Source organism: Loxodonta africana, chromosome 16 (genome assembly GCF_030014295.1).
Source record: "Loxodonta africana isolate mLoxAfr1 chromosome 16, mLoxAfr1.hap2, whole genome shotgun sequence".
Classification (NCBI taxonomy): domain Eukaryota; kingdom Metazoa; phylum Chordata; class Mammalia; order Proboscidea; family Elephantidae; genus Loxodonta; species Loxodonta africana.
In genome coordinates, this window is record NC_087357.1 from 47,333,657 (window position 1) to 47,347,030 (window position 13,374).

The 13,374-nt window shown below is 38.2% G+C and overlaps 1 protein-coding gene across 3 annotated transcripts in view; it reads right to left on the bottom strand.

Annotated features, from left to right (window-relative positions):
- Window positions 1–13,374, bottom strand: part of PTEN (phosphatase and tensin homolog) — a 105,425-nt gene that overhangs the window by 66,311 nt on the left and 25,740 nt on the right. For 2 of the 3 annotated variants that reach the window (XM_064269604.1, XM_064269605.1), the window contains exon 2: window positions 13,270–13,354. In XM_064269604.1, coding sequence (XP_064125674.1) covers window positions 13,270–13,354 — 85 coding nt within the window. Of the gene's footprint in view, window positions 1–13,269; window positions 13,373–13,374 lie in introns of those variants that run through there. The other variant, XM_064269603.1, reaches the window with a different exon arrangement.

The window sequence follows — 13,374 nt, forward strand, 5'->3', positions numbered from 1 at the left end:
TAGGTGCCGTCGAGGCGACCCTATGTACCACAGAATGAAACACTGCCAGATCCTGCACCATGCTCACAATCATTGTTATGACTGAGCCCATTGTTGCAGCCACTGTGTCAATACATTTCATTGAGGGTCTTCCTCTTTTCTGCTGACCCTCTACTTTACCAAGCATGATATCCTTCTCCAGGGACTGATCCCTCCTGACAACATGTCCAAAGTACATAAGACACAGTCTCGCCATCCTTGCTACTAAGGAGCATGCTGGTTGTACTTCTTCCAAGGATAGTTCCTTCTTTTGGCAGTCCATGGTATATTCAATATTCTTCGCCAACACCACAATTCAAAGATGTTAATTCTTTTCCGGTCTTCTTACTCACTGTCCAGCTTTCACATGCATATTATGCAATTGAAAATACCATGGCTTGGTTCAGGTGCACCTTAGTCTTCAAGGTGACATCTTTGCTTTTCAATACTTTAAAGAGGTCTTTTGCAGCCGATTTGTCCAAAGCAATGTGTCTTTTGATTTCTTGACTGCTGCTTCCATGGGTGTTGACTGTGGATCCAAATAAAATGAAATCCTTGACAATCTCAATCTTCTCTCCGTTTATCATGATGTTGCTTATTGGTCCGGTTTTGAGGATTTTTGTTTTCTTTATGTTGAAGTGTAATGCATACTGTAGGCTGTGGTCTTTGATCTTCCATCAGTAAGCACTTCAAGTCCTCTTCACTTTCAGCAAGCGAGGTTGTGTCATCCGAAAAACGCAGGTTGTTAATGAGTCTTCTTCTAATCCTGACGGTGTGTGTTTCTTCATACAGTCCAGCTTCTCAGATTCGCTCAGCATACAGATTGAGTTAGTATGGTGAAAGGATACAACCCCAACACACACCCTTCCTGACTTTAAACCATGCAATATTCCCATGTTCCATTTGGGCGACTGCCTCTTGATCTACATGCAGGTTCCTCATGAGTACAATTAAGTGTTCTGGAATTCCCATTCTTCACAATATTATCCATAATTTGTTATGAGCCACAGAATCTTTGCATAGTCCATAAAACACAGGTAAACATCCTTCTGGTATTCTCTGCTTTCAGCCAGGGTCCATCTGACATCAGAAATAATATCCCTGGTTCCACATCCTCTTCTGAATCTGCCTTGAATTTCTGGCCATTCCCTGTCCATGTACCGCTGCAGTTGCTTTTGAATGATCTTCAGCAAAATTTTACTTGTGTGTGGATATTAATGACACTGTTCAATTACTTCCACATTCGGCTGAATCACCTTTCTTGGGAATAAGCATAAATATGTACCTTTTCAAGTCAGTTTACCAGGTGGCTGTCTTCCAAATTTCTTGGCATAGACCAACAAGCACTTCAGCGCTGCACCCTAAAGTACATTTTAAATGATATATTCACATACAACATTCTACAATACTCTGAGTATCTAAGGCAAACTGTACACGTGGTAGAAAAGCAGTAACTTACATACATAAGACTTCACTACTGACTGTGAGATACAGAGCAAAAAGTACCAATTCAAACGCTTAGTGGTCAGTCAGGTAATTTATGTAAAGTAGTCAGAGTAGAAGATGAGAAATGGCAAGTAATACTCTGTTGTTCAATGTCAGAAAGCCCAGGAAACATTATATAGAAAGGTTAGGCATTGCATAACTCCAGCTAATTGTTGTCACACAGATTCGTGAGTCTAGTGCTGGCAGATGCCACAACTTCTTAAAAGCAGCCTAAATAAGGATGGCTTTTTATATGTAGCTAATTTTTAAATACAGGCCATACATTCCAATTTTAAACACTGTTTAAAGACCAACACTGCATTAAGCCATACAAAGGACTTCAACAGTCTAGGTTAACCCAAGAGTTTCTAGTTTTTGCACTCTGATTTATAGGATGATAAGAGCTTAGCTGCTAATCAAAAAAAAGATAGGCAGTTCAAATACACCGGCCACTCCTTGAAAACCCTATGGGGCAGTTCTACTCTGTCCTGTAGGGTCGCTATGAGTCTGAATTGACTCGATGGCAATGGGTTTGGTTTTGGGTAGTTACTAAAAAGAGCCTTGATTGAGTAATGGTTAAGCACCCGCCTGCTAACCAAAAGGTAAGCAATTAGAACCCACCAGCAGCTTCTTGGGAAAAAAGATGGGGTGATCTGCTCCCATAACAATTACAGCCTAGGAAACCCTATGAGCAGTTCTACCTACTCTGTTATACAGGGTCACTATGAGTCGGAGTCAACTCGATGGCACACAACATTATTAAAGTTAAAAAAACTAATAATTTGGTCCAGATAACAAAACATTGTCTAATCCATCAAGAGTCTCCTATTTGCTAAAAAAAAGACACAGTGGAAGGGAGCAACAGCTTAACCGGTACAAGGTTGTCTTCCGGGGTGATAAAAATGTTTTGAAACTTATAAAGGTGTCAGTAGTGCAAAACTAAATGCCACTAAGTTTTCTACTTTAAAAAAGTTAATTTTATATTATGTGAATTTCACATGAATTTTTTAAAAAGTAGGAAACAGGCAGGCAATATGAGGGAGTTAAGTCAGAAGTCCTTGGAAAGGGAGAAGATTTGAATTAATATTCTTTCCTCTAAATTATTTTTAAGCTTGTCTTGAAATAATCTATTCTGAATTCCTCTTCTTGACTAACTACCCAGTAATGATAATGTTGGAATGACAAACACTTCCTTTCTTGACTGAAAATGAACGAACAATTAAGGTCAATTGAAAAAAAAAAAAAAATCAACATATAATTAAGAGAAAATATTTGAAAACTTTCTTCAGAAAGAAAATGCATATAGTTAGCACATAAAGGAGATGGGCTCTTGAATCTGTAACACAGCTGCCTTACACATGAGTAAAAAAGCTGATCGTATACAAGACAGCGAAAAAGCCTTTTTTTGAAAAAATCACTATCAGAAGACTGAGCTCTAAGCGTTCCTTATAATATGAGACTGTTCCCATCTAAAATATTTCCAATAAAAGAAGAATTGAATTATTTCCTACAAATCAGACTAGAGGAAAATATTTACAGTATATATGTATGTGTATATTCAAAATTACTCAATATTTCTTAAATTCTGGTCCATGAAACATTGTCCAGAGAGGTGGTATTTGACTTATGAAGGCAAGAAAGAAGAGTGGAAGTGAGGTAAGCAAGGAAAGGAAGAAGAGAAAGGAAAGAAAGCATACTAGAATCTCACACTTGGGAGATTTACAATGCCCAGTAGCACGGTGGTGTAGTGGTTAACAGTTTGGCTGCTAACCCAAAGATTAGCAGTTTGAATCTACCAGCTGCTTCCTTGGAAACCCTATGGGACAGTTCTATTGTGTCCTATACGGTCGCTAGGAGTCAGGATTGACTCAACAGCAACAGGTTTGGGGTTTTTTTTGGCAGTAAGAATGCCTGTTCACCTCTATTAAACCTAGTTTCCTGACTTATTAGGAATAGAACAGTTCTCAAGCTATGTAAAGCACCAACTTTGGTAAAGGCTGCTTATATTTATACCGGATAATACATAAATTAGGTAACTTTAATATTAGTCTGAGGAACAAGAACATATCAAAAAATCATCAATTACCTGATAAAACATTGCTTCATATTAACAACAGGGCAGGCAGGGTAAGAGCTCAGAGCAAAGAAAAAAGGGAGAAAGAAGAAAGGAAGGTATATACCCCAGAGATCTAATACAAGAAAGTGGTAATAAGAGGGGAAAAAAAAATCCCCAGGAAGAGTTCGCTCTTTAACTTTCCTTCTATGTGATGTCCCTATCATTCCCTGCCGATTCTTATAGCTTATTAAGCAAATCATTTGCAGTTAAGATTGTAAAAAAAAAAAAATCTGCTTCATTCACTCTGTCAATTGGCACAACATAGTTCATAAAATTTAAGTTCTACACTTTGGTGAGTAGCACCTGGGGTCTTAAAAGCTGGAAAAGGCCATCTGAGATACAACTATTGGTCCCTACTCGTCTGGAACAAAAGAGAAAGAAGGAAACTCAAGATTCAAAGAAGAAACCAGTCTACAGGACTCTCCATATGAACTACACCCTCCTCCACCTTGAAACCAGAAGAATTAGATGGTGCCATAAGTTTTCATCAAAAACCAAACCAAACCCAGTGCCATTGAGTTGATTCCGACTCATAGCGATCCTGTAGGACAGAGTAGAACCGTCCCATAGAGTTTCCAAGGAGCTCCTGGTGGATTCGAACTGCCGACCCTTTGGTTAGCAGCCATAGCACTTAACCACTACCCCACCAGGGTTTCCTGTTTTCATCAAGACCACAATAAATGAATGGATCCTCATAGAAATGAAGAAAAATTTGGAAGAGAACCTCAGATTCTAAAAAAAATCCAGACTTAAATGACAAAGGACATTCACTTCACCAAAGAGCAAATTCAAGTGGTCAGCAAACACATGGAAAAATGCTCGTAATCATTAGCCATCGTTGTTGCTCTTGTTAGGTGTCATCGAGTCAGTTCCGACCCATAGCAACCCTATATACCACAGAACGAAACACTGCTGAGTCCTGCACCATACTCACACTCATTGGTATGACTGAGCCCACTGCTGCAGCCACTGTGTCAATACATCTCATTGAGGGTCTTCCTCTTTTCCGCTGATCCTGTACTTTACCAAGCATAATGTTCTTCTCCAGGCACTGATCCCTCCTGACAACATGTCCAAAGCATGTTACTTCTTTTGGCAGTCCATGATATATTCAATATTCTTCGCCAACATCACAATTCAAAGGTGTCAATTCTTCAGTCTTCCTTACTCATTGTCCAGCTTTTGCATGCGTATTAGGTGATTGAAAGTACCATGGCTTCCGTCAGGTGCACCTTAGTCTTCAAGGTGAAACCTTTGCTTTTCAACACTTTAAAGAGGTCCTTTGCAGCAGATCTCTCCAATGCAATGCGTCTTTTGATTTCTTGATTGCTGCTTCCATGGGTGTTGATTGTGGATCCAAGTAAAACGAAATTCTTGACAACTTCAATCTTTTCTCTGTTTATCATGATGCTGCTTATTGGTCCAGTGTGAAGGTTTTGGTTTTCTTTATGTTGAGGTGTAATCCATACTGAAGGCTGTGGTCTTTCACCTTCATCAGTAAGTGCTTCAAGTCCTCTGCACTTTCAGCAAGCAAGGCTGTCTAATCTACATAACACAGGTTGTTAACGAGTCTTCGTCCAATCCTGATGCCCCGTTCTTCCTGACATAATCCAGCTTCTCAAATTATTTGCTCAGCATACAGATTGAATAGGTATGGTGAAAGGATACAACCCTGATGCACATCTTTCCTGACTTTAAACCAGTCAGTATCCCCTTGTTCTGTCTGAATGACTGCCTCTTGATCTACGCACAGGTTCCTCATGAGTACGATTAAGTGTTCTGGAATTCCCATTCTTCGCAATGTTATCCATAATTTGTCATAATCCACACAGTCAAATCCCTTTGCATAGTCCATAAAACACAGGTAAACATCCTTCTGATATTCTCTGCTTTCAGCCAGGATCCATCTGACATCAGCAATGATATCCCTGATTCCACATCCTCTTCTGAATCAAGCCTCAATTTCTGGCAGTTGCCTGTCAATAATACTACTGCTGCCGCTTTCGAATGATCTTCATCAAAATTTTGCTTACGTGTGATACTAAGGATATTGTTTTATAATTTCCTCATCTGGTTGGATCACCTTTCTTGGGAACAGGCATAAATATGGATCTCTTCCAGTCAGTTGGCCAGGCAGCTGTCTTCCAAATTTCTTGGTGTGGATGAGTGAGTACTTCCAGCACGGCATCCTTTTGTTGAAACATCTCAACTGATATCCCGTCAGTTCCTAAAGCCTTGTTTTTTGCCAATGCCTTTAGAGCAGCTTGGACTTCTTCCCTCAGTACCATCGGTTCCTGATCAGATGCTACCTCTTGAAATGGTTGAACGTCAACCAATTCTTTTTGGTATAATGACTCTGTGTATTCCTTCCATCTTCTTTTCAGGCTTCCTGTGTCATTTAATATTTTCCCCATAGAATCTTTCACTATTGCAACTCGAGACTTGAATTTTTTTCTTCAGTTCTTTCAACTTGAGAAATGCTAAGCATGTTCTTCCTTTTTGGTTTTCTATCTCCAGCTCTTTGCACACGTCATTATAATACCTTACTTTGTCTTCTCAAGCCACCCTTTGAAATCTTCTGTTCAGTCCTTTTACTTTATCATTTCTTTCTTTTGCTTTAGCTCCTCGATGTTTAAAAGCAAGTTTCAGAGTCTCTTCTGACATCCATTTTGGTCTTTTCTTTCTTTCCTGTCTTTTCAATGAACTCTTCCTTTCTTCATGTATGATATCCTTCTACAACTCATCCAGTCTTTGGTCATTATAGTATTCAACATGTCAAATCTATTCTTGAGGTGGTCTCTAAATTCAGGTGGGATATACTCAAGCTCATACTTTGGCTAATTTTCTTCAGTTTCAACTTGAATTTGCATATGAGCAATTGATGGTCTGTTCTACAGTTGGCCCCTGGCCTTGTTCTGACTGATGATATTGAGCATTTCCATCATCTCTTTCCACAGATGTAATCGATTTGATACCTGTGTATTCCATCTGGCAAGGTTTATGAGTACAGTTGCCATTTATGTTGGTGAAAAAAGGTATCTGCAATGAAGAAGTCATTGGTCTTGCAAAATTCAATCATGCAATCTCCAGCATTGTTTATAATACCAAGGCCATATTTTTTAACTACCAATTCTTCTTCTTTGTTTCCACCTTTGGCATTCCAATCACCAGTAATTAACAATGCATTCTGATTGCATATTCGATCAATTTCAGACTGCAGAAGCTGGTAAAAACATTCAATTTCTTCATCTTTGGCCTTAGTGGTTGGTGCATGAATTTGAATAACAGTCATACTAACTGGTCTTCCTTGTAGGTATATGGATATTATCCTATCGCTGACAGCACTGTACTTCAGGATAGATCTTGCAATGTTCTTTTTGACAAGCAATGCAGTGCCGTTCCTCATCAAGTTGTCATTCCTGGCATAGTAGACAATATGATTGTTCAATTCAAAATGGTCAATACCAGTTCATTTCAGCTGACTAATGCCTAGGATATCAATGTTTATGTGTTCCATTCCATTTTTGATGATTTCCGATTTTCCTAGATTCATACTTAGTACATTCGAAGTTCCAATTACTAATGGATGTTTGCAGCTGTTTTTTCTCATTTCGAGTCATGCCATATCAGCAAATGAAGGTCCTGAAAGCTTGACTCCATCCACATCATTAAGGGTGACTCTACTTTGAAGAAGCAGCTCTTTCCCAGTCGTCTTTTGAGTGCCTTCCAACCTGGGGGGCTCATCTTCCAGCACTATATCAGACAATGCTCTGTTGCTATTCATATGGTTTTCACTGGCTAATTCTTTTCAGAAGCAGACTGCTGGGTCCTTCTTCCTAGTCTGTCTTGCTGGAAGCTCAACTGAAACCTATCCACCATGGATGACCCTACTAGTATCTGAATACCAGTGGCATAGCTTCCAGCATCACAGCAACATGCGAGCCCCCACAGTATAACAAACTAACAGACATTAGGCATTAGAGAGATGCAAATTAAAACTAAAATGAGATACCATTTCACCCTTGCTAAAATGGCATTGATTAAAAAAAAAAAACCAGAAAACAACAAATGCTGGTGCAGATGTGGGGGGATCGGAACACATATCCATTGCTGGTGGGATTATAAAATGGTACCACTGTAGAAAATGATATGGTGCACCCTCAAAAAACTAGAAATAGAAATACCTTATGCCCATCCTACTCCTAGGTATATATACCTTAGAGATCTAACAAAAGAGACATAAACAGACACATGTACATGTATGTTCACTGCAGCACTATTCACAATAGCAAAAAGATGGAAACAACCTAAATGCTCATCAATGGATGAATGGATAAAGAAAATGTGGTACATACATACAATGGAATACTATGCAGCCATAAAAAATCATGATGACTCTGGAGGACATCATGTTGACTGAAATAAGTCAAACACAAAAGTACAAATATTTGTATGATTACACTTTTATAAAAAGACAAGAATAGCTATATATACAGAGATTAACATTCATTGGTGGTTACCAGGGATGAATGACAGGGGAGGGAGAATCACTCTCCAAACAGTAGACATTTGTTATTTTTGGTGATGGGAAAGGTAGCATCGAATACGGGTGAAGTGCTCACAGCTTGGCCAAGGTAAATGAGGTCATTAAAAAGAGTACAAGAGAAAAGGACACTTTTGGTAAGAATAAGACATACATAATTTTGCAACAACAACCAAAAAAAGTGTGTGGTTACATATGTACGCATATATGTGTATGTGTATACGTGTGTGCACATATGTACACTATGTATATATAGGAATGTGCCTATGCTTATATACATAATAAGCCACATAGGGGGCTCAGTTACAGATACCTCTTAGACATAACCAGATGAACACCTCATAGGTTTGGTTTTCTGGGTTCGAAAGCTTAGGACCATAGTCTCATGGGACAACTCAGCCAATTGGTATAATATAGTTCATAAAGTTTATGTTTTACATCCTAGTTTGGTGAGTAGTGTCAGAGGTCTTAAAAGCTTGCAGATGGCCATCTAAGATACAACAATTTATCTCTACTTGTTGAGAGCAACTGAGAAAGACGGAAACCGAAGATTTAGAGAAGACACTAGTCTACAGGGCTAACTACCACCTCATCTACCCTAAGACCTGAAGAACTAGATGGTGCCAGGTCATTACTATCCACCATTATGAGGAGGGCCACAATATATGGATCCTGATAGAACGAGAGAAAAAATGTGGAACAGAACTCAAATTCTTACTTACTGGACCAGTTGAGACTAGAAGGCTCCTTAAGACTATAACCCGGAGACACTTTTTAAACCTGCAACTGAAACTAGCCCTTGAGGCTACCTTTCAACTAAGTAACAGAGTGGCTCAGAGTGACTCGTAAAATATTGTAACCCATAAAGAATGTAACCCATGAGTACTGCATTCCTTTAAAAAATCATCTATGTAGGACCAAGGAAACCCTGGTGGCGTAGCGGCTAAGTGCTACGGCTGCTAACCAAAGGGTCGGCAGTTCAAATCCACCAGGCGCTCCTTGGAAATTCTATGGGGCAGTTCTACTCTGTCCTATAGGGTCACTATGAGTCGGAATCGACTCAACGGCACTGGGTTTGGTTTTTTTTTTTGTATCTAAGAACAAATGGTCAACAATTACCCTAAAGCAGAGATGAGATAGTAAAGGGGTAGGACTGATCACTGGAAATGGAACAACCAGAACGAAATTAATGAAAATTTTGACACATCGTGAAAAATGTGACCAATGTCACTGCACAAGCTGTACAGAAACTGTTAAAACGGGCACCTCATCTGCTGTGGTCAGGAGGCCTGGTGGCGCAGTGGTTAAGCTCTCTGCAGCTACCTCAAGTTGGAACCCACCAGCTGTTCTGCGGGAAAAAGATGTGGCAGTGTGCTTCCGTAAAGATTACAGCCTTGAAAACTCTATGCGGCAGTTCTTACAGGATCGCTGCGAGTTGGAATCGACTTGCCAGCAACAGGTTTGGGTTTGAACCCGCTGCGTAAACTCTCACTGAAAACACAATAAAATATTTAAAAAAAAAAAAAACCCAGACTTACTGGATTCATTGGGACAGGAAGAATTCCCAAGACTACTTCCCTGAGATATTCTTTAAGCCTTGAACTATCCCGTCAAGTCACCTTTTAGCTATACAGCACATTAGTTCATAAAATAATATCACCCTTGAATATTGTGCTCTTTTAAAAAATCATCATTAAGAGACCAAATGGTCCACAAATACTGTGAAGCACAGACGAGAAGGTTAGAAGGATGTGAGACTAGATTAGCAAGAATGGAAATGAGAATATCGATACAATGTGAAGAATGTAACCAATGTCACTGAACAGTATGTGTAGAAATTATTGAATGGGAACCTGTTTTGCTATGTACACATCCATGGAAAATACAGTCAGACACTATTTAAAAAAAATTGTTTAGTTTACTTTTGCCCCTCTCCTTTTTATTTTTTACATTAATTCCTGATACCGGGAGATGACGTCAAAATAAATTAAATATCTGTCACAGAAGTACTTCAAGAACCCCAAGTATAAAATTTCACAATGCCATAACAAACCACATTCCAAAAACATTTAAAAAAAAATCCTGGACAATTTAATCATAAAGGTATTTGCAATTTGAGTTTATTCTACTCAAATCAATGATATAGTACAACAACAAAATCTGAACTCTCTATGGTATTGCCCGTTCAGGGAAAACACAGGAAAAATATGGAATTAGAGAAGAAAGGTAAAAATAATTTTAACATTCTTTGGACAAGCCAGTAGAGAGGGTAAGATAAAATCCAACAGAAAATAGCCTTGTTAACGGAAAAGAAAAGGTGTAAGAAAAGAAACATTTTTTCATTGAGATGTTACGTAACACTACCCTTTGAACCAAAAACGGAGTCACTACTGAATATTACTACTATGCCCAGTATCAAGTGAATAAATCAAGGTTCTGGAGACAGCAGCTCCCTTGGAGAGGTTAATCCTAACACGCAAATTACTTGGGAATTATTTATTTTCATTTTAGTTTATAGGAAAAAAATTTATCTTCCTTTTCAGTCATATTCATCCACCCTCTCATAAAACAGGGGGAAGAAGGCAATAAAAGCCCCCAAAGCCTTATTTGCCACTTACCTCTCAATCGGGATGGGGGGAAAAAAACAAGGACAGACAATAGCCATTATATTCAGCTGACAATTCTTCATTTTGATACACTATTAACCTTACCATAAAGGGTGCGAAGACCAGTTGGCTAAAGTAGCCATTAGTTAAATAACAGTCCAGACACATATAATTTTTTTAGGAATAGCAGTTTTGAAAAAGTAATACAGCTTGATAGAATAAACTACTTATGATAAATTTCATCCTTGGTTACTGATTACAAACTGAATGTATCAATCTTTTAATTCAGAAGCATATGGCAGGTTATAAAATGAGAAGATTTGAGACCAAAATGATTCCCAGCATAGCATTTTCTTGGTGAAGTTATTACAATCTAAGGTCTGATAACCAGTTTGTACAGGCTCAGAAACTGGACTTTATCAGTAACCCAAAAGATGATCAATTAGCCTAAGTGACTAATTCACAGTCAGAAGAGACTAATTCATATTCAAAAGAGGCTAATGTAAAAACTAGCACACCAAATTAATTTACCACAAGGATATATCTTTACAGTGATCAGAACACCTGTCCTTTATTCAGAGCGCTCACACCCTTTTTCAGTATGAGTACTAGCCTGTGTTGGCTGAATGAGTAGCTGGTTTCATACAGAATCAGAGTAATCTGAAGTAGCTCATTTTGTGAGATATTTTATCCAGGACATATCTGGGCCTGATAAACACGCCTGCAGCAGAGGATACTTGGCTGGTGATTGTACTGCTCCTCTTCTAGATTCTCCATCTTTCTCCATTCAACATTTACCTCTCTGATTCTTTTTTGTTTTGTTACATTTTCTTTAGCTGTTGTTACTATCACTGACTAAATTGTATCAAGTTCCTGCTCCCATGTGCTGGGATGTTTAGCATTCTTCCACTGGGTCCTGCCTAATGAGAAGGCAGATTTATTTCTGTATCTTCAAGATCTTGAGTACTACCTCTGACACCCCTATGTGTCACCTATAATTTTAACAGAAATTACAAATAAGATCTTTGTACACAATATAAAAACTACAAAATCCAATTAAACACAAGTCAATACCAATACGGCAAAAATGTAATAAACATACTATTGTTTAAAATTAACCACTTAGAAAAAACAACTTTATGGGGGCTTGGATAAGGGCCTAGGTAGACTCATAAACTCACACAACTATTATAAAAAGATCCTATATCCACATAGTGCTTTATAAATCACAAAGTGCATTCTCACCCATAACATTTAATTCTCATAACCAGAACAATACTTAAATTCAAAGTTTCCAGGAAAGATACTTATGAAAAAGGATAAAGGAAATAATCCAAAATGTTAACTTTTCAAGTCATCAAAGTTTCCACTCACAATTTACAGATAATTTATTCAAAAATCTTTTCTCTAAAATTAGAAAATTAAGACTTTACAAAGCAGACATATATTCCTTCTCTCATAAAAGACAACATGTATTCCTGGGTCACAAATGTATTAAGGAAAGTATTTAAATGGGCCTTGTGAAACACATTGTTCTGAACTGAATGATAATTACTTAAAAAATTATGTAAAGTTATATAAAACTGGCGAAGTTAGGTTTTGGTGCATCCAGCAATTCCTTTCTATAGCCCTTGTACCATATACTTCTTCAGATGCTTGGACCACTTTAAAAAAACAAAACCAAATCCACTGCCTTCAAGTTGAATTCTGACTCATAGCGACCCAATAGGACAGAGTAGAATTGCCCCATATAGGGTTTCCAAGGCTGTAAATCTTTATGGAAGTACACTGGACATCTTCCTCCTACAGAGCAGCTAATGGGTTTCAACGGCCAACCTTTCATTTAGTAGCCGAGCATTTAACCACTGTGCCACCAGAATTCCTTTTAGAGCACTTTGGGGGAAAAAAAAAAAAATATTGCCCTCAAGTGAATCCCAACTCACAGCAACCCTATAGGACATAGCAGAATGGCCCCATAGGGTTTCCAAGGAGCGCCAGGGGAATTCAAACTGTTGACCTTTTGGTTAGCAGCCACAGCTCTTAACCACCACACCACCAGGGTTTCCTTAGAGCACTCAGACCCCTTTAAAATCTGCTCCACCTAAAAACACATGCTATCAATGATTTACACCTTAATTTACATGCATAAACCCACGCAAAGATTTTAAGCCTAATCTCCAAATGTGAAAGGCGAAAATCATATTTTAATGAAATCCAGGCATTAGTTAACCTGGGAAGAGGCATTTTACAGTCTATGAAATACCACGTTGTGTATAATGCCTGATTGGTGTAAGGTCAATTCTTATTAAATGGTTATCCCATCGAGGTCCACTGACACATTAAGCAAAAAAAAAAAAAAAAAAGAGCTACACAGCACCACAATAAAGTTCACACCACAAAGCGTATCTTCTTATGTGCATTAGAAATCTTTTCTAAATGAAAATACAACATAAATGTAATAAATACATCAATATTTGAAAAAGAAAATCAAGAGTTCTTACCTTACTACATCATCAATGTTGTTCCTGTATACACCTTCAAGTCTTTCTGCAGGAAACCCCATAGCGATAATGTTTGGATAAATATCTGAGTATCTGAGTTAAGGA